The following is a 27,585-nucleotide window of genomic DNA, read 5'->3' on the forward strand; positions in this document are numbered from 1 at the left end:
GAGAAGCATGGTGGGCTACAGTCCATGGGGACACAAAGAGTCAGATACAACTGAGTGACTTCACTCACTCATTCACTGGACCCATTCAGGGTCATGGGCTCCAGTTTCAGCTCCATTCTGTTGATCACATATCTACATCCCCACCTCTGAACCCTCTCCTGAGCTTTCTATCCTTATTTCTAAACACCTAATGGGAAGCTCCACATGGCAAAATTCAAAGATCTTCAAACTTAATACATCCAAAGTTAAGTTCATGACCATCCCTCAAACCTGTCTGCCTGCATTTTCTGTCTTAGTCCCTGAGTCTGTACTACTAGAAATGCCTGCCTCAATCTTTACTTTTTTTCTAGTCCAAACTTCCAAGCATCTGCTAAATAACACCAAGTTGTGTTCATCATCAGAACTTTTTATTACAAATGGCAGAATCCCAGCTCAAACAAGAAAAAGAAATGTATTAGCTCATGGAACCAAACCATAAAAAAGGATGGATTTGTGTGAATTGTACCAGATTTCTCACTCCACCTTTCGTCTCAGCTTTTGTTCTGTTTGCCCTCATTCTTCCAGGTTCCTTCATGTGGAGGGGGCCGTGGCTACTAGCAGCCCAAAAGGCACACCCTGTTAACAATAATGAGAAGAGACGCTTAACCTGTTTCAGGCACAGTTCTAGGCACTTCAGAGCCTGTGAGGCAACAAGAAAGAGACAACATGCACTCCACTTCAAATTTAGAAAATCCATAGATAAGCTCTAAATTGAGCCAGCTTGGGTCATGTATCCACCTGCTGAAATAATCACTGGGTCTAGAACCATGAAGTAGAGTAACTGCAGGGTTTGGACCATCCACCAGCCCCTTAGCTTGAGTGATTCAAGTAGGAGGAAGTCTGATGAACCACAGCAGTGGAAAAACACGCAAGGTTAGACTTCGAGGCAAGAAATGGAAATGCAGAAACTCTACAGTGCTGATTCAAGTTCATGGGTCTTTTGAAAACTGAGAAACCTATCAGGAATTGTATCTGAATAGACGTCTCACCCACCAAAAAAATGTACAGAAGAAAACCACGACATTCCTCAAAAGACAATTTTAACAATACACTAAAAACACAAATAAAGGGTCATCAGAGATCAAAGATGTATGCCAAGAGTTCCTAGCCTCTGAAAGCATAGAATATCTTTTTCAAAAAAACTCTCAAACTTCTGAATAATAGTGGTTGTAATGATAGAAAGCATAATGATGAGACAGAATGGCATGCCTTTGTATAACGTTACCTGTTCAGCCTGCAGGTGTCTTTTCATCTCTTGCACTGACTTTGAGGCCCCAGGGAGGTCTGTGGTCATCGTTGACATTTAGCTGTTCTTTCCCAAAGAACTTCAGAAAGAGTTCTACCTGAAAAATTTCTGGAAACAGTATTGAAATCGACCACTGAAATTATTAACTTCTTACAGAAGAATCTCCACAACGTATCTGTAATTTAACTTTTTAAGATAAATAGTTGGAAAATTTATCCTGAGGTAACTTGACATTCATCATTGTTTCAGACCCCAAACACTGTATCAATGGGCTGGCACTTACTGTCATGCATGGTAAACTCTATTTTTCTTCTATTTCTACATCTACAATTCCTCAGATTATTGATTTCTCACTCATCAGAAGATTTGTAAACATAATAAAGCTTTAATGAAGCACACATGAATATGAATTTGTGATGTGTATAAATTAAGTCTCCCACTGCAGCATTCGGGGAAGATATTTCTCCCAAGAGCCAATGACAGGTGTGTAATAAGATGCTATTTTCATTCCCCATCATCTAAGGTTTTGGATGTAACTGGAAACATTCTTGGAAGCAGGGGGAGGGGATTGTCTGAGTCATTGTTGTGAAAGCCATTATTCTGCATCATGCTCAGTTGGACTTGGGAATGAATTAGAACAAATGTTCAAGAATGTTCTGTTTCTACATGAAGCTATTTCATCTGTTATCTCTTCCTCTTGCACTTAAATGTGACCAAAAGATCTTCCAAAATGAAATGCAGTCTTGTATGAAATCAAATTGATTTCTCTTATTTGTAATCTACCAGAGGATATTTGTCCTGAGTATTAGGGGGCAGCAGAGCTATTGTTTTTATTTTAAAAAAAGAAAAGAAAAAGGAAAAAAACATTTGGCATTGTTGTTAAAAAGGAAAAACTATACAGTGTGTTCTGTATTTGAAATTCCATGAACTGTTGATAAGCTGGGTTTTTCCTGTAAAGAGAGACATGCAAAAGTCTGATTTTCCCACCTCAGTGTTCACTTTCACCATCCCCAGCACCCCTTGTTCAGTCAAATGTGTAGGAAGTCCCAAGGTATCTAAGAAATGCCCCCCTCCATCCAGGATCAAACAAAATGCTTCTGGAATGGAACATCAGCAGAACTCCCTTTGTTTACCTTTTTCCCTCCATGTTTTTTTCTTGTTGGCAGTGACTGCAGTTCAGAAAAAAGGTCACCTGCTTCCAAACAGAAATGAGGAAAGGCTAAGTCTGTGTGTGCTTGTACACAAGTGTGGGGGTGTGCGTGTGTGTGCGTGTGTGCGCGGCACGTGCACACGCTGGGATGGGATGGGGGACATCCAATGTGTTCCTGCACAGGAGTTATTTACTGTGTTGAAACTGTCTTCAGATGCTTATAAAATATTCAGCAGGCTGGAAGGAACCTCTCTAGAGGGTGCTAAGCCCCAGACGGACATGTTAGGGAGTAAGTACTCAGTCACCTCTTCATAGGAAGGCTCAGGAGTCCCCAAGAAGGTGCTCGTGCTGAAATGCCTCTAGGCTGGCAGAGCCAGCACTGACCTAGGGGGGCAGGAGAACCATGACTCCTCAACTGTGAAAAATCAGGGCACCCGACACTGGCTTCAGGAGCCCCAGTTTTTTATGTATGAAATGAAAAGCTTGAACTAAGTCAGGGATCTTCCACTCTGGCCACACAGTAGCCTCATTTGATTTTCTTGTTTTTAATAATGATAAAGGGCCTTACCCCAGACAACTTGAATTAAACCTTCAAGGATGGAACCCAGACACGATTATTTTCTTTTAAGCTCCCAGGTGCATCTAGGTGCAGCCAGGGTAGTAGCTGGGTGATTGCCAAGGTCTCTCCAGTGCAGGCTCTACAGGACTTGCTCCAGTCAGATCAAGTGTCTGTTGGGTCAGCTCTCTCTCCTCAGCAGGCCACACTGCCCAGTCATTCTCTGTCCAATGGAACTTTCCATATTCATATGACACCAGGGCCAAAGCTCCTATAGGATCTGTGAAAACAGTCAATGTCATTAATTGAACTAGCCAACCTAAAGAGTGAGGGAGGAGTTGGAGGGAGGAGGGGAAGGATCCATTGTTTAAAGGGAATCATTGTGGTTCCTAAGAAAACTGCAGGACAGCACTGAAGCTGCAGGGAACTATGCACGGCGAGCTCATTTCCCTGTTCACCTCCAGCTACGACATCTCTTTTGCAGCCCAGCGCTGTGCTGCAGAGATAAACTAATTTAATCAGTAGCAAGAGCTGCATTTTGATCTTGCAATCAAGTTACACAATTTCCTTTTCCAGGACAGCCCCACACTTCTGTTCGGTTCTCTTGCCTCTCAGAGTTTTCTTTCCCACTTGCTCCCATTTAACCCATCCATCCCCGCTTCCCATCCTCCAAAGATCTGCCCACTGCCTTGTGCACCCCCACCCCACCCCTCCACATACTTTTTTTTTTTTTTTGTAATTTCCCATTCGCCCTACTTTGTATGCTCTGGCCCTCCTTTCCCACTTCTCCATTTCCCAGCCAAGACCGCTGGGCCACTGATGGTTATGAGGATGTGGAAATCTGAGCCACAGGCATGAATAATGAATTGGGAGCAGCAGACTGAAGCCAGTCGGAACTGAGAACACTATTTCTGAAATGCAGCCAAATGATTTAGCAAGAGGCGATATGGAGTTACGGCAATCCCTGGAAGTCCTGGACACAGTGGTAATTATGAAAATGCAGTTTTGACAATGTACTAGTCCAATGGAAGTTCCAAGGCCGATGGAAGTGTCATACCCTGCTTTGGGCTTAAGTGAGAGCTGTGGAAGGTATGGTGACACTCGCTGACCCCATTGGACTGAGGGACTAGTGCCATCACTGGCAAGATAGCCTGCTTCCCTATTCCAAGAATAGCATCACCACCCTGAGTCCAGTGCAGCTGGACAGGATGGCTAGAGGGGCTGGTGCTGGAAGCTCCATCTGGCTGTAAGGTCAGACAAGTGGAGGAATCTGGAACTTGAGGTTGCCAGGATGGGTACAGGCAGAGTTGTCTGCTGCTCTTCTAACTCATTAGAAACCAGCCTAAGTACCAGCCCTCAGCTTTCCTGTGTCTGATCCTCTACTGTTTCCGTTTAGTCAGAAACCTCCTTTGGAACTTCCCTTTACAAGCAAGACTTAATGGATGGGCCTATGGAGTCTGTGGTTCAATGTGGGGACTTGCTGGAACTGGTTAGTGAACAATCTTCATTAACATTCTGGCCACCCCTCCAGTCCTTTCCCATTTTCCCTCCAAATGCTGCCAGACATATCTTTGTGAAATATAAACCTGGTTATTGGACTATCTACCTAGAAACCTGTTAGCGGCTACTCATGGGCTCTAGAATGGAGGCTAAATTCCTGATCATAGCATCCAAGGCTGTCTGTGACTTGACCCAAACTTCCATCGCCCACCCCTTGTCTCCCTACAGCCCAGAGATGCTGCAGAGCTTTCTGCTTTGTGTCCTCTGCTGCTCCTTACCTGCACATCTGTGATCAGCCTGTGTCCCCAGCATCTCTGTCTCCTTCATGAACACCCATTTATCCTCCCAAGACCCAATGTAGGAGCCCTGCTTGCTAGGAATTCCTCTGGAGCGCTCATATCAGAGGAACTCTCCTCCCCTTGTATTCCCATCTTATCTGCTGCCTACTAAAACACGGGAAGGATCTCTTTGGGAGCAGGAAATGTGTTACCCAGCCCAAAATCATTCTGCTCATTGCATAACAGGCCAGTAAATCAGGAGAGGAGTTGTTGGGGCAAGGGGAAAGCTAGCAGAAAGGGGAAAGCTACCAGACCCATAAGACAGCAGGCTAGTGTCTCAAAAACCCATCTTGTCTCAATCCAAAATTCAGTTCCTTTTATATAGAGGAGGGGGAGGGGGAGTGGCCCAGTGCGATGCCAACCAGTGGCTGAAGCATGACTCCTAAGGGTTGCTTCTTGACAGCTGCTCCCGAAGGTCGCTAACTTAGGGGAGGGTCCCACTGTAACACTGACCAATGGCTGAGCAGGACTGTTAACGGCCACTCACTGACAGTTGCTCCCTAACTGTCTCTCACTAACGGTCGCTTGCTTGGGGGAGGGGTCCACTGCCAGGAGGACCAATGGCTGAGCTGGAACACTAACAGAGGCTCACTAACAGCTGTACACCTACCCCGCCCCTATTACAGACAGACACTCCGGAGGCAAAGACTCTGTCCCATTCACCCAGGAATGCTCCCTGCATCCCACATGATGCCAGTAGACATGTATTAATGCTTATGCAGAGAATCCCGGCTGGGACAGAACAGGAAGCTAGGATCGCAGGACTCCCATCTTACAAAAATGGACGTTCCCACAGTCCCTGCCTTGAACAGAGGTCCAGCCTTCTGAGCCACACTCCGCTTCCCATCCCTCTCAATGGAGAGGTCCCAGCACCTGCCTCTCAGATACCCCTACCCCCCGCCAGACGTGCTGTGATTGTCATCTCAGGGGGTGCGCTACTCCCAAGTTCCCAGTTCTTGTCATCATTACGCAACCTTGACAGGCAGTGGAGACACACCCTGGTGACTCAGATACTGCCAGCTGTGAGCTGAAGCTTTCGAGCCAAAACTTAGTTCACTTTCCCCGAATGAGGGCAATAACTGAGTCAGGAAGGAACTAGGTAGAGCAGGTACGAATCTCTGTCTGAAAATACAAACGTGCAGAAAAGGTATCTTGAACTTTTCACAACTCGATTTAATTTCTCCCATTTTTTCCCTAAGAATGTGAAGTCAGTCTTCCCTCCTTTCCCTTTACTATAGTGTAGCATCTGAGCACCTGGGAGGGTTAAGATGGTGTCCAGGTGAAGGCGGACCTGGTCTTCATCCTCAGCGCCTTCTTTTCATCCTGGTTCCTGGTTCTCATCTAATACAGTCTGCCCCCATGGTCGCTGAGGCTTCCTCATTTCTGTCCTTTCTGCCATGCTTGGAAACCAAGAAACCATGCTGGGGTTGTAATGGAGCCTGGAGAACTCTGGAAGGCTGTAATAGCAGCAGGGGAAGGCTCCCAGCTGTAGCAGCCCTGGTCAGAAGGCCCCGCCCACAAGCCAGCAGCCAATTAGGGAGAAACTGTCACCCAGCAACCATTAGTGGTCTTGCTCACCTATTGGTTGGTGCCTCAGTGGGCCCCTCCTCCAAGCAAGTGACGGTTAGAGAGCAACTTTCAACCAGTGACTATTAGTCAGCCATTGGTCAATGCCACATTGAGCCCCTCCCCTTCCTTCTCTTCTGTATAAAAGGATCCCAATTTGGGACTGAGAGTAAATGGTTCTCTGAGATGCTAGCCTGCCATCTTCTTGGTCTGCTAGCTTTCCCATGAAAGTCATTATTCCTTGTTCTAACAACTTGTCTTTCAATTTATTGGTCTGTTGGGCAGTGTGCAGAATGAACTGGCCTCAGTAACAAGGCCACATCTGCCAAGTCACACTATAGAGTCATTGTTACTTCCCCAGAACCTTAAAGAAATAGGACACGGGTTCACTCTGTTGTTCTCTTTCTGTGGGGTTGGTTTTAGGTTCCAGCATCCCTCACACCTGACATGGAACCAGAGTTCATGGCCTCCTTTTTTAGGGATCTATCAGCATCTAAGCTCTCATAACCCTCATTCCAATTCACTCTCCCTCCAATCTGCAGCATCCTTTTCTAGCCAGTGTGTGGGGAGGTGGAGGAGAGAACACTTCCAACTACTCGCCTGAGTCCACAGTCTATTACCTTTGTCCTGTTTCCATTTCCTCAAAGCCTGTTCTTTTGAAACTCACAAGGAGACTTTTTCCTCTTTCACATCATTTCCCTATAACAGTGATCACCTACCACCATCTAGTTACTGAATGGAGAACAGGGGTGGGGTTTAGGGGGATTCGGTGGGTGTCATTAAGAATGTGAGCAAACACTAAGGTAGCATTTACAATCAGTCAGGCACTGCTCTAAAGTCTTTACATACATTAACTCATCAAATCACTACCACTCAATGAAGCAGATATTATTATTTCCAGTTTACAGATGAGGAAATGGATGTTAGGTAGTGACAAGTTGGGCTTCCCAGGTGGCTCAGACAGTAAAGAATCTGCCTGCAAAGCAGGGGACTGGGGTTTGATCCCTGGGTTCGAAAAATCCCCTGGAGGAAGAAATGGCAACCCACTCCAGTATTCTTGCCTGGGAAATTTCATGGACAGAGGAGCCTGGTGAGCTACAGTCCATGGGTCACAAAGAGTCAGACACAACTGAGAAAATAACACTTTCACTTTCAGTGATAACTTGGAGGAGCTGGGACTTGAACCCAGACAGTCTGGCCCCTTAGTCTGTGCCCTTAACCACTAAAATGATAGCTTCTCACTAATCAACACCCTGCCACACACATTATTCTTATGGTATATTTGAACTCCTTGAAGATATATAGGAAAAGAAAAGTTCAAAAAATATTATAATGAAAACATCTCCTTCTACTCAAAGTGCTTATGCTGAGATCTAGCAAATTTTTATTTTGATGAGAAATTTTTTCATCATACATGTGAATATAAAAAAAAAAAGATAAAAGCCTAGAAGTCCTTAAAAAATAGAATCTCCCACCACTACTGCCACCAACCAACACTTTTAGCTCCAGCTTCCTAGAAGTGTTTTATCAGGCCCCTCAGCAGCAGAGTAGGAGTTAGAAGGCATGACCTCCGAAAAGGTACTGCCAACTCTATATATGTTTCTCTGTGTGCCCTGAATACTTCTACCTAATTCTAAGCACTAACATCCCTTTTGATGAAAAGATGCCCCCCCAAAAAAAAACATTTGTGTAGAACAATCATTCTTAACATTATGGGGAGTCACAGACCTTTTTGCAATCTATGAAGTTACCTCCCCAGGAAAAACAACTGCTTATATCCAAAAGCATATATAATTTGGAATAAAATTTTAGGAAAATTACTGAGCCCTATACTGTGTGTGAATTATTCCTAGAAGGGAAGTTGTTTTATTCATTTCTGCAACCTTCAACACCTAGCAGAGAATAAACTCACAGAGTTACACGCATCCTGTCTCCACGCTGGCCCGAACATGCACACTGACTCTCTGTGGTACCATGAGAGACAGAAAATCTTCCCCTCCCCTTTATCCAGCCCAGATTTTCTGCAAATGCCTGGTGCCAACAAGGGCATTTGTTCTTTGTGCATTGATGCCTGTGTTTTGGCCTCCAAGAGATAAACGCTGACTGTGGGATCTGAGTGGAAGTGGCCACTCTGATTTTCAGGCAATTTGGGGGTTGTACATAAAATTCTATATCCTCTTGGAGGCTAGCGAGGAAAAGACCAAAGCTCCAGGCCTCTTTATAAGCCCACAGATGATAGGATTCCTCACCCATTACAGCAGGGTAGCCAATTCCCTGACTAGTTTTTCCCTTTTCAGAAGGGAATACAACACATCAAGTTTTAAAATACCTTCTCAAAGAAAACAATTTAATGGGTTTTCCTGCACCTCAAGAGTATCAGGGAAGTGCAGTTCACTCTGCTTTTCAATTCTCAAATCAAGCAGCAGAGAGGATGTTTGGGTCAAGACCAAATACTATTTTTTTCTATGAAGAAAACAGAGATGGTTCAGATAAATTCTGTCAGCAGCTCAGAGCCCTCTGCAAGAAATCGTGGTACTTTGTGAGGGCAAACACTTATATGATTACCATTTGTGGTTAACTGGAATCACACCACCAAGGGATTATTAAAAACAAGTAGATCAAACATGGCAGAGACAGTTAAAATCTACTGAGAAATAATACTTTTTTCCTTTTCATTTTTCTTTTCCTCCTATGTTGGGGTGACATGGTTTATCCTTTCTATCCCTTCTATCAACAGTCTTTATTTCTTTGATGATTATTTCTTGTGATCTATTCTTGTTATCAAGTTTTATATCTTAACTGTGTTCACGGATTCCTATACTCCAATACTTTGGCCACCTCATGCAAAGAGTTGACTCATTGGAAAAGACCCTGACGCTGAGAGGGATTGGGGGCAGGAGGAGATGGGGACGACAGAGGATGAGATGTCTGGATGGCATCACCAACTCTATGGACATTAGTTTGAGTAAACTCCAGGAGTTGGTGATGGACAGGGAGGCCTGGCGTGCTGTGCTTCATGGGGTCGCAGAGAGTCGGACACGACTGAGTGACTGAACTGAACTGAATACCTTGAAAATGGCCATCTTCCTTCCTTACAAGTGACCCCTAAGCCTTTGCGGCTCCATACCACTCAGTAATTATTCTAGACTATTCCTTGATATGAGTACATTTATGATTATATAAATTACATACATGTAAAAGTGTAGTAAAATTCCATATGTACATAAAACACAAAAATAAATTGTGAACAGATGAGATGAAATAATTATAAATAGGGCTCTAAAATTTTACTCTTTCTCCTAATGGATTGTCCATTCCCCTTTGAGATGTGAACATCCTGCTTTGAAACACAGATCAAACATATCATCAGGCAGGTAAACATCAGGGGAAAGCCCTCCAAGGGCTAAAACTGGCTGTCGGTTGTAACCTATTCAGCCTTGGGTTGTAACCTGTAATAGTCCTCTTGCATCTGTCATTCATATAAGCGAGTTCATAAGAGATGCTCTGTTATGGACTGAATGTATTCCCCTCTCAATTCATATGCTGAAGCCCTAACTCCCTAGAGTGACATATTTGGCTAAGGAAGTAATTAAGGTTAAATGAGGTCATAAGAGTGGGGCCCTAATCCAATTGGATTAGATAGGTTCAGTGGCCTTATACAAAGAGACTGAGAGACCACCCCCACCCCCGCCCTGCATATATGTATATGTCGGTCTCTCTATCCCAGTAAGCTTGCATCTAGGAAAGACCATGTGAGTGCATAGCAAGATGGCAGCCATCTGAAAACTGGGGAAGATCTCCCAACCCTGCCAGACCTTGATTGTGACTTCCAGCCTCCAGAACTATGAGAAAATAAATTTCTGTTTAAGCCAGTTGGTATTTTGTCATGGCATCAGAACAGAGAAATCTCCTCTCAGAAAACTCACTAGATTATTCCTGTAAACACAGATATACTCATTCAACTTCAGGTTAATATTTTCTTCAAAATTGGTCATACAGTTAGTATTAGGTGAGAAACCTCAGTGGTGCCAGCAATGTTTGGAGGTATGAGGAACTCCCAAAACATGCCTTTGACCTGGGTGAGCAGAGGAATGTAGGGCCTGTGCAGTCCTGCTGCTACAGCGGAGGTGCAAGCCTCCCTTTCTATCAGAAAGGCAGCAGCACCCCCACCGCTCTGCACTGTAACTGCCCCCATTACCACGCTCTTACTGCGTGGCTTAGAGAGACAAGAATCGAAGTGTCTGTGGGAAGTAATTAGAGACTGAAGCTCAGTTCTTGAGAATTTTATGGGCTGCTGTTTCTGGACATAATTTAGGAAAGATAGCATGATCTGCTCTTCCACTGAAAACAACAAAGATAGACCCTGCTTTTTCTTATTTATATATATATATATATATATATATATAAACTCTTTAAATATGCATCCATGAACAAGCAAGAAAAGAAAATCAGTGGAAGGTAAAAATTAAAAGGAGAAATATATATAGGTAACTAAGCACTGAATCTGGTTTTTGCTCTGGGGGAATCTTTTAAATCTTGATTACTTAGAGCTCCTGTTTTTGACAACTGTACAAAGTGTGAGGCATATGACAAATCCTCATGCTCAACCAAAGCAGGAGTCTGAAAGGAAAACCCATGAGTTTTCCTGATGTTCCTAGAAACATCAGACAAAACTAAGAACCCTCAGTAGAGACCATTAAAAAGTGCTAGTTTCTCTCAACTGTGGAGCTGGGTTGAAGGGGAAAATATCTCTCCTGAGAATTCATAGTGTAATATAATTTTCATGGGAATTTTCAACCCAAATTCACACTCCTTCAAATCTGGAACTGATTTTAAAACAGTCCCTGCTGTGCCAGGTAGAAGTAAATGTATATTATCATTGAAGGAAATTACTTTCAAACTTAGGCCTCAAAAATTACTACAAGTAAAGTTTCAAGGAACATGAGTCCATAGTAAATATTACAACAAACACATAAAACACATCATGAATGAGAGATTATAAAACCAATCTGCTGCTGCTACTGCTGCTAAGTCGCTTCAGTCATGTCTGACTCTGTGCGACCCCATAGACGGCAGCCCACCAGGCTCCCCCATCCCTGGGATTTTCCAGGCAAGAACACTGGAGTGGGTTACCATTTCCTTCTCCAAGGCATGAAAGTGAAAAGTGAAAGTGAAGTCACTCAGTCGTGTCCGACTCGTAGCGACCCCACGGACTACAGCCTACCAGGCTCCTCCGTCCATGGGATTTTCCAGGCAAGAGTACTGGAGTGGGGTGCCATTGCCTTCTCCATAAAACCAATCAAGAACATTCAAAAAAGAACCCGAAAGAATGCCCAAAACAAAAATACAGTGATTGAAAGTCAAAGCTTAATAATCAGGCTATACAACAGGCACAGTTTAAGACTTGATTTACTGAAATAAAGAATGGTTAGGCAGAAATTACCAGGAATGTAACATAGAGAGAAAATGAAGTGCAAAAAATTAGAAAGACATTAAGAATCTTGTAGTATAGGTTGAATTTCAGTATTTGCAAATCACAACCAGGTTTTATGAGGGATGAATAAAGAGAATGGAGAAGAGGCAATATTCAAATTGAAAATGGCTAAAAATTTTCTGTTACTGCCAAAACATTCAAATTATCTTATCTGAAAGATCAATACATTCAAAGATTAAAGTGTTTTTTTTTATTTTATTTTTAAACTTTACAATATTGTATTAGTTTTGCCAAATATCGAAATGAATCCGCCACAGGTATACCTGTGTTCCCCATCCTGAGCCCTCCTCCCTCCTCCCTCCCCATACCCTCCCTCTGGGTCGTCCCAGTGCACCAGCCCCAAGTTTTAAAAATATGTAACTATACACATTATAATCAAATCACAGAAACAAATACTAAGAAGAAGGCACACACACATACATACACAAATATAGCAAGGAACCCATGGCAAAATGTACCATATTTTTAAAATATACCTCACCTTTGTGAGAGTAAAACAGCTTAAAAGAAGTACTCAGACTTTTCCTTATCTCATATATAATAAGAAAGCTCTAATCCTTGCATTCACTACAGTCTTATATGAGCATTACTCCTCTCCTTTACACCCAGTTCAACTGTACACTCCTTGAAGGCCTGAATCAATATATTATTCCCTTTGTAGTTCTCCCAAAATATATAGAATGGAGCTTTGTATATTGTAGATGCTTAATAAACATCTGAGTTACTTACTATGTACTGTATATTATGGATTTGAAGGTTTTGACACTACCAGACTTAATCTGAATCATATTAAGTTTTTATAATATGAGAAACTCAATGGTATATTATATGAGTTAAAATTTGAATGTTTTAGTTCCACTACCACCTTTCATTTTCTAGATTTCTTGCTAAATTTGGCACAATAAGAAAGACTTCAGGCATTTAGGAAAGCAAAAACCACAATACAAAATTGTCTTAAAAGCAACCATATTAACATGTTCTTACCGTCTCCATTCTGTGTGACCCAAAAGCCAGCATATGGAATGTATTCTGTGATCATGTTTGTATATGTCACATTCTTAAACTTTGCAATGAGGAGCTCTTGGGCTGAAGGCCAAATCTGAGAAGTAGATGGGGGAGTAGGATTCTGGATGTGTAATGGGGGTCAACCATTAATCCCAGATATCCCAGTCAACACTCCTGGGAGTCTTCCAAGTCTTACAGATCAGTTGCAGCTGGAGATGCAGAATTGGGTCCTCTTGGTAGACAAAGTAAATGGCTTTCTATATCCTGAAGTTATCTGGACAAAATCACTTTTTAATGCATTCATTCTTATTCTCACTAGAAAGAAATCATCAGTGAAGATAAGCCATGAGAAAGTCTTTTTCAGAAGTTCATGCTGAAATAGTTGCTTCTAACTTTTAAAATTTTTGGCCACAGAAGTGTTTCTTACAATGTTTAAAGTAGATGAATGTGAAATAGGGGTGGGGCAGCCCAGAACCCCAATTTCTGGCTCTTAAATCTATGAACTCCTAGTCAGCAGTGGTTCTCAAGCTTTTGCATGTGTATAAGAGGGAGTTAGTGATGGACAGGGAGGTCTGGCGTGCTGCGATTCATGGGGTTGCAAAGAGTCGGACACGACTGAGCTACTGAACTGAACTGAAGAGTCACCTGGGAGTTCATAAAATATGCAGGTTATTGGATCTAACTCCTGAAGAGTCTAATCAGAAGATCTGGGTGGAGTCTGAGAGTTTAAATCTTAACCAGCACCCCAGGGCATGTAGAGGTTGTGACCCGCTCTACTATATCTCACAATCCCTCATCTTTTACAGCGATGCTCAGCAGAGACCAGTGTGAAAACTACTTGGCAAGTCTCTCCCAAGTGAGGCTCCTCCCTTGACTTACTCACAAAGTGGTGATAGAGGCCAAAGATTCTCAACTCACTGTAGCTGATTTTTCTCATAATTTCCTAAGCTGCTCAAACCTGAGGCAGCAACCAGATTTTCTCTGGCTGGTGGAATGAATTCTAAGAACTTGTTTATTTTAAAGCAGCAATAATGATAGATGCAGAGATTGAAATTCTACCTAATACTCATCTCCTAAATTATCTCAATAGAAGGATGTGAAGCCTAGATCATGTGGAACTTGGTAGGACACCAGCTGAAACCCTAAAAATAGCTGAATCATGATCCGAGCCCAATCAGGGAATTCCTTCCCGACAAGTGACTTCAATGGATTCCCATGAATGCACAGCTGCCTGGGGGGATGCAAAACCACCACTCAGGGTTGAAACAAAGGGTCTTAGATTTTTAGAAACACTGGCCACCAGTGACTCTACATTGGACCCGCTATTTTCTTGTCTAAGAAATGGGACGTAGGTGAAATCTGTATTCCAAAACAGCAGTGGTGTGCTGGGCAGAAAAAAATTGCTCTTTCTGTTTGGGGAGTGGTAACACATCACACTTGGGTGCCCATCCTGCCCCTCAGATTAGACAGTAGGAAAACTACAGAGTAGGAGTTGGCATATGTGTCTTTCTTTATCCACATTCTATCACAATGTTCTTTAGTGTGATTGATAACACCAGCTGATTCCCTCAGAGCAGGAAAAGCCTGAAGGAGGGGTTCCGAGATCCACTTTCATTCAGAAGAAATCATGAGCTCACTCAGATATGTCACTAGACATTCCAGAATCATAGTCTTATAGCGCCTGGGACCATATATTGGCTAAAAATACTAAAAACAGTTCAGTTCAGTTCAGTTCAGTCACTCAGCCGTGTCTTTGCTACCCCATGGACTGCAGCACGCCAGGCCTCCCTGTCCATCACCAACTCCTGGAGTTTACTCAAACTCATGTCCATTGAGTTGGTGATGCCATCCAACCATCTCATCCTCTGTCGTCCCCTTCTCCTCCTGCCTTCAATCCTTCCCAGCATCAGGGTCTTTTCCAATGAGTCAGTTCTTCATAACAGGTGGCCAAACTATTGGAGTTCCAGCTACAACATCAGTCCTTCCAATGAACATTTGGACTGATTTCCTTTAGGATGGACTGGTTGGATCTCCTTGCAGTCCAAGGGACTCTCAAGAGTCTTCTCCAACACCACAGTTCAAAAGCATCAATTCTTCAGCACTCAGCTTTCTTTATGTTCAACTCTCACATCCGTACATGACTACTAGTCATGTACAGCTAAAAAAAGCTGCTAAACTGTGGTAAATTACATTTGGTATTTCTCTGAAACTTGAAATTTCACAGAATCTGAGAACCTATATGAAGAGACATTATATAATTTTCTATTTTTTCATAAGGATTGTGGAAAATTATATCTCAAATCTGCAAAGCCCTTCAACTCTTGGGGGAGACAGATGAATAAGAAAGATGATTATCAAGTATTAATCTAATTTTTAAGTGAGTTTACTACAATTTTATTAAAATATCATTAACCTTCAAAAGTCAGCCAAAGAAGGTTATACCTATATTTCAGTGCAGAGGCTATTTCTCAAAATATTTTGGTGTCCTATTTTGTGAATTGTTTTTAAAGTCAAGTTAGAAACCACACAAAAGAAGTCCTATTACAGCATTTTTAAACTTTTCATACATCTTTTTGTACATATGAATAAAAATTTTGAAGACTGTTAGCTATTCTTTGTCCTAAACCCCATTACACTGATCATGCTATTCAAGAAAGTTTAAGTTAAAATTTATTTTTGTTGTTTACTTAATGAAATCATGACTTCCTTTTTCTATTTTTTTTTTTCATAAAAATCACCATCCCCAGAATTATTACTTACAGAATCACTGTATTACATTTTAGAAAAGGCTTGTTTTTAACCAAAAAACAAAAAACAATCTGTCATACCCAGTGTGATTATTCCCTTTATTCAATAGCTTGCCTCTGAATGAGGCCTTTTTCAAAATTCAAATCCATTTTGAACAGGGAGAATTTGCTATCATAAAATAAGGGATGTCCCAGATTTTGACAGCAGTTTCGGATGGATTCTTAAGACATCTAGAAAAGGACAATATCTGTTTGTGTGCACAATATCTAATTGGTTGATTAAGAAAATTAACCTTAGTCTTATCTACTTGTTATAGTTTTTAAACAGGGATTCTGCTCATAACACAGGTCACTATAGATTAGAAGCTACATGTACAGAGAGCAAAGTCTGATTCCCAGTTTATTAGTCATGAAGTGTGTTAATCTAGGACCTCAAAAGACAGGTGGTGAGAGGGTCATTCATATTTGTATAACACAAATTCATAAGGAAGAGTGAAATGTTATTATAGAATTACATGAGTGTGTGTGTGGGAGGGGGAAGGCAATGGCACCCCACTCCAGTACTCTTGCCTGGGAAATCCCATGGGCGGAGGAGCCTGGTGGGCTGCAGTCCATGGGGTCGCTAAGAGTCGGATACGACTGAGAGACTTCACTTTCACTTTTCACTTTCATGCACTGGAGAAGGAAACGGCAACCCACTCCAGTGTTCTTGCCTGGAGAATCCCAGGGACGGGAGCCTGGTGGGATGCTGTCTATGGGGTCGCACAGAGTCGGACATGACTGACGTGACTTAGCAGCAGCAGTATGTGTGTGTGTGTGTTTTGGGATGTGTGAAGAGAATGAGTCAGGAAAAGCATATATTCAAACTTACTTCAAAGACATTTTTGAAGGCTGACTACTTTCTAATAAACGATGAGAAGAATTTGATCAAAGAGAGAAATTTGTAAACTACCTCTGCCATCAATGCAGATTGACTATTTGCTTTTACTGAATAAAAGTCTGTATCATGTCAGAGCCATGTTTAAATGTTTGAGGTCTGAATAGGCTTGGATAGTGATAGGTTGTAACTTTTCACTGAAAGGAAAATCATAAATGTGATATTCACATGAGGAGGAGAAATTGACCACTTCTGTCCTAAGAAAATCTGATGATGGGGGGGATGATCACCACAGAGGTGGTGATCTTGGCGGTGGTGGGTGGTGGCGATGATTATGCTGTTGGTTTTGCTGCTGGTGATGAAATTATTAGTGGGAGTGATCCTCTAATTTTTATCACACCTTTTCCCCAAATGGTTCCACTGAATGAATAATGTGGTTTCCTGAAGTTTCATATTAACTCATAAGCAAAAACACAGATAACTGAGTTGCTTATGTTTGAAAGAGTAGAAGAAAGCGAGAAACCATCTATTGTATCAGAATTATTTTCAATCCATAGTAAACCTGGGACCAGAGACTTAATTTCCAAATGACAGCACTTCAGTCACTCACTGTGACATTCAGTGGTGTATTTATGCTTTGTTTTTTTCTTGTAAAGATTTAAAAATGTTCATTTTCAAGTGCCACTGTGGGTTTCTCATGAAATACATTTATTTTTTATCAGCACCAGGATTAATAAGAATGCTCCAAAAGTTAACCAGACAAAACAATAGACAATGCAGTATTACAGAATTAAAATCTGGGGAATTCAGTTCGAATTCCAGCTCTCACACTCTCAGGATGTGTGAAATTGGACAAGTGTGTCTCTCGGAGTCTCTATAAACTATTTTTACTCATAACAGTTTGTGATACCAAGTGTGGGTTTTCCACCCAAGCAATTCTCCAACTCTCTGGACACCAACTGTGTCCTACAACTTAACTCAGTTATGACACTGGCTTCCCAGAGTTAGCATCAGACTCCACAAATTGAGGTTCAGTCTCACAAAACTGCCCCTGCTTCAGACAACCAATGCAGGTTCTGGACCTCCCATACTTCTGACCTCCTGGCTATAAATCAGGGATTCCCACAATCCTCCCCTTGAATTTGCTAATTTGCTAAATCAACTCACAGAACTCGGCTACTGCTAAGTTACTTTAGTCGTGTCCGACTCTGTGCGACCCCATAGACGGCAGCCCACCAGGCTCCCCCATCCCTGGGATTCTCCAGGCAAGAACACTGGAGTGGGTTGCCATTTCCTTCTCCAAGGCATGAAAGTGAAAAGTGAAAGTGAAGTCGCTCAATCGTATCCGACTCTTAGTGACCCCATGGACTGCAGCCTACCAGGCTCCTCCATCCATGGGATTTTCCAGGCAAGAGTACTGGAGTGGGGTGCCATTGCCTGCTCCACACAGAACTCAGGAAGATACTTTATTTAGTATTACCAGCTTCTTATAAAGGATACATCTCAGGAATAGCCAGTGCAAGGGATTCTCAGGGCAAAGTATGTGGGCATACCACCTCCCAGGACCTCGATGTGTTTGCCAACCAGGAAGCTCTTTAAATTACTCCCAATCACCCCCTGCCATGTTTAGGGCATTTTATGGCAGTTTCATTACATAGGCATGAGTGATTAAATCATAGTCATTGGTGATTACCTCAATCTCTACTTCCTCCCCTCCACCTGGCAGTCAGAGGGTGGGGATGAAATTTCCTAGCGTCTAATCATGGACTTTCTGGTGACCAGCCCCCACCCTGAGCTCTCTAGAGGACCCCAGCCTCCAGTCAACTCATTAGCATACAGAACGACATTCTTACACTCCAGAGATCCCAAACGTTTAGAAGCTTCTGTGTCAGGAACCAAGGACTAAGAACACATATGAAAACAAAAGATGCTTTTATCACCCCTACCCTATTTCTCAGGAAATTACAAGGATTGTGATAATTGAGGACAAACACCAAATATATATTTCTTATTATATAACAATATCACAGCCTCATTTTTTTTTTCACCTGTGAAATAGGATTATAATCAATACATCACATGGTAGTTAAGAAGATTTAATCTGTCATTTGTTAGCAAATGCCTGGGACTGAAGGAGTGGTCCCTTGGTGGCAATTATCTTATTTTTTTCTGTTCAGTAATGGTACCCACGCCCTTTGTGCCCATCTCTGACTGGAGCACTATAAGGGTGCCTAAAAAAAAAAGCAGACAGGTCAGTCTACCAGGAACCTCAGCCGGGCTATGTGGGCCCCTTAAGGAGAAAATGCTTCACAAGAATAGAAACTTAGTTTGCAGAGTGGCTGAGCATTTTTTGCTTAAGTGTGTCAAGTAATAAAGTGTCTCGAATGTCAATGATTAGCTTACTTCCATTCATAGTTTAGAGACCCACTTCATGTATTTGTTTATAAATCAGGGATGTGATACCAACAAAAAAAGGAAGCTGAACATTGTTTTCCTGTGTGGTGAATCTAGAAAGCTAGTGGGAGCTTCTGTCTGCCCAGTCTTTTAAAAATGAGCTGTTGCTTTAAAAAAAAAAAAAAATGAACTGAAAGAAAATAAAAGACACCTACACAGTTACACTGGCAAGAAACTGTTGTTCCAACGAGATCAAATTTTTTGAAGTTCTTTGTGAATGGCATGGTACTATACAAATGTTTGGCAAGCTTCCACATTTTATTACCTTTGTTATGTTAGTGTGGGTTATAATTGAAGGTTTTAAGATTGTAAAGAGCCTTAAGTCCTCCACTTGCACTGAGGATGCTTGAGAGAGAAGAGTGAACTTGTGTGCATAGGAAAGCACATATATCCTGACGTATGGGAAGAAGAGACAGCGGGCAGCATGACTCCTACATTGCTCTATTTTTAAATGTCTGTTTTTCAAATTAGCTACTGAATTTGTTTTTGATGTGCAGTAGCATTCCTTTCATGGTAGAAAATTCATAGACACAAGCTTAGGAGCTGAAGAAAACTGAGTGTGACTTCTGTGTCCCTGGTGTTTCCAAGCTGTGACCTTGAACTGAAATTAGGTTATCTTTGCTCTCCCAAGATATTATTGCATGAGCCCCTCCTGGCTTAGTTAATCGGATGTGGCCCTCACTTCTCAACATTCACATACACCTTCACCCCATGCCTCCCAGATGATCTAGGTTTTTCAAGGTGTCATCACATATGTTCTCAGGGGCAAGTTTTGGGGTTGGCTTTTATTCTTGCTTTTTTGAACTGCAGCCTTTGTTACTGCTGCTGCTCCTTCTTGTATTAGAGTATAGCTCTACTGGGCCAGGCATCTCTGATGTCATAATCATCTTTTTCTCCAGCCTCCAAGAAGGGCCCTGGTTTTCCTTAACCCCCAAAGTACACGGGCATATAGTACATCTGAGATCAGACTTTTCATAAAACTTTACAGAAGACAGGGTCATAAACTAAGTGAAATTCACAACTGCTTCTAGGGTTGGATACTCTTAGGATTTCAGGCTCAGATCCAACCTTTGCATCCAGGTCTAGGTTCCATGGGGCTCCCCACACTTCAGAGTCCAAGCCCAACTCAGTTCCCAGAAAAATAAGTGAAGAATCCTTCCAGTCTGGTTCAAACCCAGCCTCCTCCTCCCCTGGGATAAGTGTGAGTCACTCAGTTGAGTCCAGTTCTTTGCGATCCAATGAACTGTAGCCTGCCAGGCTCTTCTGCCCATGGAATTCTCCAGGCAAGAATACTGGGGTGGGTAGCCATTCCCTTCTCCAGGGGATCTTCCTGACCCAGGGATTGAATCTGGATCTCCTGAATTACAGGCAGACCCTGCATTACCATCTGAGCCATCAGTGAAGCCCTTTTCCTGGGATAAGTGATGACTATTTCTTCCCTTTGGATGAAATCCCACCCTTCTCTTAAGATGATAATAGTTTGACGTTCAGAGCTCAGGCATGGCAATCACGGGAGTCCTGAGAACCCTGCCAAAGCCAGGCACATTTCATCTGCAATCACATTTCACCTGCAATCACACTCATGGGGGCAGGGACGACAGTCCAGGCTGCATGACCCAGCCCAGCCATTCCTTTTCTCAGCAGTTCCTCCAGCCTGATGTGAACAGAATTTCAAGTAATCTTGTCATTTCTGAAAAGGCTGGTTCTTCCTCTCAATTATTCAAAAGCAAATGTTTGTATGACAAACTATGCCTACCTCCCACGATCAAAAATAACATTCTGGCCTTTTTTCAGGCAGCCGGGAAGATGGCGGACATTCAGATTGAACGTGCGTACCAAAAGCAACCGACCATCTTTCAAAATAAAAAGAGGGTCCTGCTTGGAGAAACTGGCAAAGAAAAGCTCCCTCGATACTACAAGAACATTGGTCTGGGCTTCAAGACTCCAAAGGAGGCCATCGAGGGCACCTACATTGACAAGAAATGCCCTTTTACGGGTAACGTCTCCATTCGAGGGCGGATCCTGTCTGGCGTGGTGACCAAAATGAAGATGCAGAGGACCATCGTCATCCGCCGAGATTACCTTCACTACATCCGAAAGTACAACCGCTTCGAGAAGCGCCACAAGAACATGTCCGTGCACCTTTCTCCCTGCTTCAGGGACGTCCAGATCTGCGACATCGTCACGGTGGGCGAGTGCCGGCCCCTGAGCAAGACCGTGCACTTCAACGTCCTCAAGGTCACCAAGGCTGCCGGCACCAAGAAGCAGTTCCAGAAGTTCTGAGACTGGACCTCTGCCTGCTGCCCCAAACACAATACAGTTATTTTCCCAGTCAAAATAAATAAATAAATAACATTCTGGAAAATTTGGGGGAAAATCATTTTCTTTTTTTTTTTTTTTTTTGGGAAAATCATTTTCTGTCTCTTCCAACATGCAGTTCTGTTATTACACCTGGTCAACATTGCTAAGCGTCAAAGGACAACTCAACCTGAAGCATCTGATCCTGGGTTCCTTCTCTGGGTTCCAGGTTTCCCTTTGCACAAGGGGTGGCTGTTTGCTCTATAACTAACATTCGGAAAAGTCCCATCCAGCAGCCCCCTACCACAGGTGGGGGGGCCCCCACCCCAGGGATGCTTGCGTCTCTCACTGTGGCAGTATTTTGCACATCAAAAGATACAGTCCAGTATCTTATTACATAAATGTTATGATTTTAAGTATATTTTTCTTTAACTTCTCAACTCATAAAACTCCAGAGCGTCACTCCCACCTGTCAATCTGTCATGGCAGCAGTAGAAATAAATAGTCCCCACTGGGGACTACCTTATATCATCACGTGGGAGATGATCATCCTGGGAGTTAGGCAAGATGAAGTTGGAAAGATTTACAAAGCACGAATGTCCTTAAGGGAGAAAATTTGTTTATTTGCTAATTCCAGCCAGTCCTTTCCCCCACCCACACCCAACAATAACAGCAACAAACAACCATTGCCTTTCCTTCCTTTACTGGCATAATTTTGCACCATATAAAATCACCAGTGTGATTTCACTAGCTGTTTAGATAATGTGGTTGGTGCAACAAATAAAGCCCATAAAAAAACCATAGCAGATCACTTGCCAGTGTAGAGCAACTTAATTGTTGTTTTAAGCAAACCCTGATTGACAAAGGGGTTTGTATTTAAGTTGTGATGATGGCATTTGTTCTAGACAAAAGATAGGATTGACTTTGGTAGTTATTATTCTCCCCTGCAGTTTACTTTTTTTTACTAAGAGCAAAAGAGCAGTAAGGAAGAAAAAAAAAAAAATCAGTTCTAACCTTATTCAAATGCAGTTCTCCAAATAGATCATGTTTTGCAGATTCTGGAATCATTAAGAGAGATATGGTTACACAAATCTAAAGAATTCCAGAATTTGAGAGATAGAGCCATAAATATCACAAATCAGTTTCTGTAGTCCGTGCTTCTGAAACTAGGATGCCTATGGCTTAATTAAGTAGGGACATACCAACACTGTTCCAAGAAAACTACAAGATAAAACCCCACAGAATGACATTGTTATGGAGCCTGACACAAGGTAGGCCATAGTTTATTAGTTTTGCTAGATGTTAAATAATTTAAAGCATTATTATTAAAGCATGAACCTTGATGTACAAATTAAAAAAAAAAAATCATCTCGGAGATTTAGGATCCCAGGAATCCTAAATGGAATGAGAATGTGGTGAAACAAGTTAACCATATTGTTAATGAATTAAACAACCTATCAAGAGGTTTCCAGGGCTTGAGGAAAATTGCTGTTGATCCTGGTAACTTTGGAAATGAGTGGAGTCTGTAAGGCCAAAGACAAAAGAAACTAAGCAATATCTATACATGTTTTTCCTTGAGAAGATGTATGTGTGGGTATGAGCAGAGGTGATGGTGCAGATCCATCAGCTGTGAGAAGGAGGAATGGGTTAAAAAAACAAAAAGAAACCATAAGCAAGCTTTGTGCTTGAGTTGATAAAGTTGTTTCCAATGGGGATACAGATTAAAAAATTTAGATTTTCTATACCTATATGCTAAAATAAATGAATGACCAACAGTGGGAGTCAGATGTCCTACTGTTGGTATGAGATTTACAGATAAGCCAAAGGGAGAAGCTATAGAATGAGCCATGTATTAATGAATCCACATTGGGAACATTGTATGTTTAGCTGAATATCAGTATCTATGAGTCTGTATACACTTTGGTTACATATATGAATGTTTGTGGACATGCATAGAAATATGAGCTAATAATATACACAGGTGAATTTCCTTGCTGTGTCAGGAACTGGAGGCAAGGTACACCAAGCCCACCTAGACCTCAGATCTTGGTTTCTTATCAGATCAGATCAGTCGCTCAGTCGTGTCCGACTCTGCGACCCCATGAATCGCAGCACGCCAGGCCTCCCTGTCCATCATCAACTCCTGGAGTTCACTGAGACTCACGTCCATCGAGTCAGTGATGCCATCCAGCCATCTCATCCTCTGTCTTCCCCTTCTCCTCCTGCCCCCAATCCCTCCCAGCATCAGAGTCTTTTCCAATGAGTCAACTCTTCACATGAGGTGGCCAAAGTACTGGACTTTCAGCTTTAGCATCATTCCTTCCAAAGAAATCCCAGGGCTGATCTCCTTCAGAATGGACTGGTTGGATCTCCTTGCAGTCCAAGGGACTCTCAAGAGTCTTCTCCAACACCACAGTTCAAAAGCATCAATTCTTCGGCGCTCAGCCTTCTTCACAGTCCAAGTCTCACATCCATACATGACCACAGGAAAAACCATAGCCTTGACTAGACGAACCTTTGTTGGCAAAGTCATGTCTCTGCTTTTGAATATGCTATCTAGGTTGGTCATAACTTTCCTTCCGAGGAGTAAGCATCTTTTCATTTCATGGCTGCAGTCACCCTCTGTAGTGATTTTGGAGCCCAGAAAAATAGTCTGACACTATTTCCACTGTTTCCCCATCTATTTCCCATGAAGTGGTGGGACCAGTTTCTTATAGCACCCTCCAATAAAAGGAACCAAGACAATTTGGAGACATGGCTGATTCTAGAACTGGGGCAGGAAACACCCAAGTTGAGTCTGGAGTATCTTACACTGCCAGAAAGTTTTTTTCTTTTTAAGTGACTTTAAAAAAGAGAAAGAAAACTCCACAATGACAGAAGTGTATCAAAGGGATTTGAGAGTCAAATAAAAGAGCTCCTAATAGACAAAACTGGAACAATTTGAGCAAAAAAATAAAGTAGAATTAGATTATTGTTGTTGTTCAATCACTAAGTCGTGTCTGACTCTTTGTGACCCCATGGACTGCAGCACGCCAGGCTCCTCTGACTTCCACTAACTCCTGGAGTTTGTGCAAATTCATGTCCATTGAATTGGTGATGCTATTCGAAAGTAAAAATAAATATCCACAAGTCTGTGTGTATATAAATAAGTGACTGAATAAATAAATAAATGGCGAAGAAGAGACAAAGTGCTTGTGCAGAAAAATTCCAAATAATTTCTGTACTCTGCCCTCTGGGAGGTGGAGGATAACTGTCTACTTCTTTTTTAAAAATTTGTATTGAGTCTAGTTGATTTACAACATTGTGTTAGTTTCAGGTGTACAACAAAGTGACTCAGTTATACATTTATCCATTCTTTTCTAGATTCTTTTCCAAACCTAGATAGCTACATGTAAAAGAATGAAATGAGAACACTCCCTGACACCATACAAAAAAATGAACTCATAATGGATTAAAGACCTAAATCTAAGGTTGAATACTATAAAACTTCTGGAGGAAAACAGGCAGAACACTCTTTGCCATAAATCACAGCAAGATCTTTTTTGATCCTAGAGTAATGAAAATATAAAAACAAAAATAAACTAATGGGACCTAAATAAACTTAAAAGATTTGCACAGCAAAAGAAACCATAAACCAAGCTAAAAGACAACCTTCAGAATGGGAGAAAATACTTGCAAACAAAGCAACTGAAACGGGATTACCCTCCACTTCTTAAGTGTGGGTTGTGTCTAGTGGCTTCCTTCCTCCTATGGAACTAGGAGGAGAGGAGCAACTCTGCCGTAGGGAAAACTGACAGATACCACCTCAGCCAGGAGCTCAAGGTCAACACCATCAGTGACAGGTCACACGGGTATTATGTTCTCTAGATATGATGTGATGAGAGGTGCCCTTCATGTGGGGTCTTCCTCTCCAAAACTTATAACCCCAGTCTAATCGTGAGAAAAACATCCCAACTGAGGGGCATTCTACAAAATACCTAACCACTAGTCTGAACTGTTAGCCACCTGATGTGAAGAGCCAACTCATGCAACTCATTGGAAAAGACCCTGATGCTGGGAAAGACTGAGGGCAGAAAGAGAAGAGGGTGACAGAGGATGAGATGGTTGGACATCATCACTGCCTCAATGGACATGAGTTTGAGCAAACTCCAAGAAACAGCAAAAGATAGGAAAGCCTGGCATGCTGTAGTCCATGGGGTCCTAAAGGATTGGACATGAAAAATAACAAGTTCTTCAAAACTGTCAACTTCATCAAAGACATGGCAAGTCGGATAACTGTTACAGTCAAGAGGAGCCTAAGAAAATTTGACAGCAAAAAGAAAGGTGGTACCCAGGACAGGGTCCTGGAACAGAAAAAGAATATTAGGTTAAAACTAAGGAAATCTGTATAAACTATAGTGTTAATAAATAAGAATGTGTCAATATTGGTTCATTAATTGTAACAAGTATAACTTATTGATGTAAGATGCTAATAATAGGGGAAATTTGGTACAAAATATATGGGAATTCTCTGTACTATTGTGATTTTTCTATAAATCAAAACTGTTCTAAAATAAAAAAGTTTATTTTAAAGAAAATCTGGATAAGTCATGGGTGAAAGCCCAAGAATGATGAATCTTTAGAGAAACAGGTTGAAGGCAGGCTGAGTAAGGACTAAGCCAGAATATTGAGTGTCCTTTGGCCCTTCTCTGCATCAGGGGACTTTGGTGGTGAGGTTTATGGTTTATTGAATACTACCTTAAACTTTGGACTTTACCTAAGATAACTCCAAGGAAACTTCAAGGATTTACAATCTGCTGGTGGTTTAAGACGTAGAATAAAGAAGAAGACTGGCAGTCCTCCAATGATTAACCAATATATTTATATTATCCAGGTTAAAAAAAAAGACTTTTAATACAAAGAATTAAATCAACCACTTATCAGTAGGACTTACTAAAATATTTTGGCTTAAGATGTACAGACAATAAGTTGAGCTACTTTCTTTTAGCAACATTTCCTTAGGTGCTTTTTAAATTCCTTTGGAAGTTTATAGTGACTGGATATATTTATGCCAAGAATCCACCTAATCTCATTTCAGTACTTTCCCTCTTTCTTTTTACCTTTTACACTTTCCAAAGCTAATACCCAGGTAATTCTTGAGGATGAAAAATCTCATCTGTTCAGTTTATATTTAGGACTTGAAAGCTTTTTAAAATGTATTGCACCTATTTTTCATTTAACAGCCCAGAGTACCTGTTAAATTATAACTTGTATTTGAATCTTAAATTAATCATACTTTATTACTAGTAAAATGATTCATCAAATTAAGTACATGTTCTACTTTGCTCAATATCTTTGTAAACATTATAGATAAACTTTTGCCTCTTCCTCTCTCCTGCCCTCGCTTCCTACTTTCCTTCCTTTCTTTCATCCAAAATGCTCATTGAGCATCTACTCTGCCCAGGATTTAGGAAAACAATATAAAGAACACATGTGTGGTATCAAGGGAGCTCACAGTCCAGTAACAGCAGATGAATGGACATATCGTGAAACCTCCTGATATAAATATTAGACTGCTGCTAAGTCGCTTCAGTCGTGTCCAACTCTGTGCGACCCCATAGACGGCAGCCCACCAGGTTCCCCTGTCCCTGGGATTCTCCAGGCAAGAACACTGGAGTGGGTTGTCATTTCCTTCTCCAATGCGTGAAAGTGAAAAGTGAAAGTGAAGTCGCTCAGTCATGTCCAACCCTTAGCAACCCCATGGACTGCAGCCTACCAGGCTCCTCCATCCATGGGATTTTCCAGGCAAGAGTACTGGAGTGGGGTGCCATTGCCTTCTCCAAAATATTAGGCTAGGCATGTGCAAAGGATGCTTGTGATGGGAACACAGAGCAGAAGGCTGTTACTCAGATGGGGGGTGGGGGAAGGCCTCTCTGTGCAAACTCCTCCCTCACCCAGCACTGGGCTATCAGTTTCAGGAAATTGCTTCCTATGTCCTAGTTACTTCTGAAATCTGATCTTCTCAATCAATTGACAAATGCATCAGACATAATCGTATCAGCCAGGCCCTTCTTATCAAGTCCCAACTTGCCTTTATAATGTCTCCTAGAAGTAAAAAACAAGGTGTTTGTGATTAAATCCTAGAAGGAGCCATGAAATTCTTTCTGTCCTCCAGTCCTCTTCACATTAAATACATAAAATAGAAGGGGTCACTTTAAAAAGTGATCAAATTTGACTGCTTTGTGTATTATTTAAATATGTTCATGGAAAGTCAGATTTCTTTAAGGGTTTAGAAAGTTTGTGACTTAATGTTTAAAATATTTCTTTAAAACTTTC

General features: G+C 41.8%; 1 protein-coding gene and 1 long non-coding RNA gene across 4 annotated transcripts; one reads left to right on the top strand and one right to left on the bottom strand.

Moving 5' to 3' along the window:
- Nucleotides 1–391: 391 nt before the first annotated feature.
- LOC112583479 lies at nucleotides 392–6,294 on the bottom strand. 3 transcript variants are annotated; one of them, XR_006548944.2, is made up of 4 exons: nucleotides 6,084–6,294; nucleotides 3,004–3,271; nucleotides 1,265–1,393; nucleotides 392–615 (listed from the first exon to the last, which is right to left on the bottom strand). It is a non-coding gene; the product is annotated as an uncharacterized LOC112583479 (long non-coding RNA). The 3 variants fall into 3 exon arrangements; XR_003107571.3 differs by having other exon boundaries at nucleotides 392–1,393; XR_003107570.3 differs by lacking the exon at nucleotides 6,084–6,294 and adding an exon at nucleotides 4,770–5,298 and having other exon boundaries at nucleotides 392–1,393.
- A 14,454-nt stretch (nucleotides 6,295–20,748) lies between these two features.
- Nucleotides 20,749–21,310, top strand: LOC102414277 (40S ribosomal protein S11-like). The gene has a single exon (XM_045164581.1). It carries the CDS (start codon nucleotides 20,779–20,781, stop codon nucleotides 21,253–21,255), a length of 477 nt encoding a protein of 158 aa, XP_045020516.1. The 5' UTR covers nucleotides 20,749–20,778; the 3' UTR covers nucleotides 21,256–21,310.
- Nucleotides 21,311–27,585: the final 6,275 nt, after the last annotated feature.

The sequence above is a fragment of the Bubalus bubalis genome, chromosome 1, assembly GCF_019923935.1.
Source record: "Bubalus bubalis isolate 160015118507 breed Murrah chromosome 1, NDDB_SH_1, whole genome shotgun sequence".
Lineage (NCBI taxonomy): Eukaryota > Metazoa > Chordata > Mammalia > Artiodactyla > Bovidae > Bubalus > Bubalus bubalis.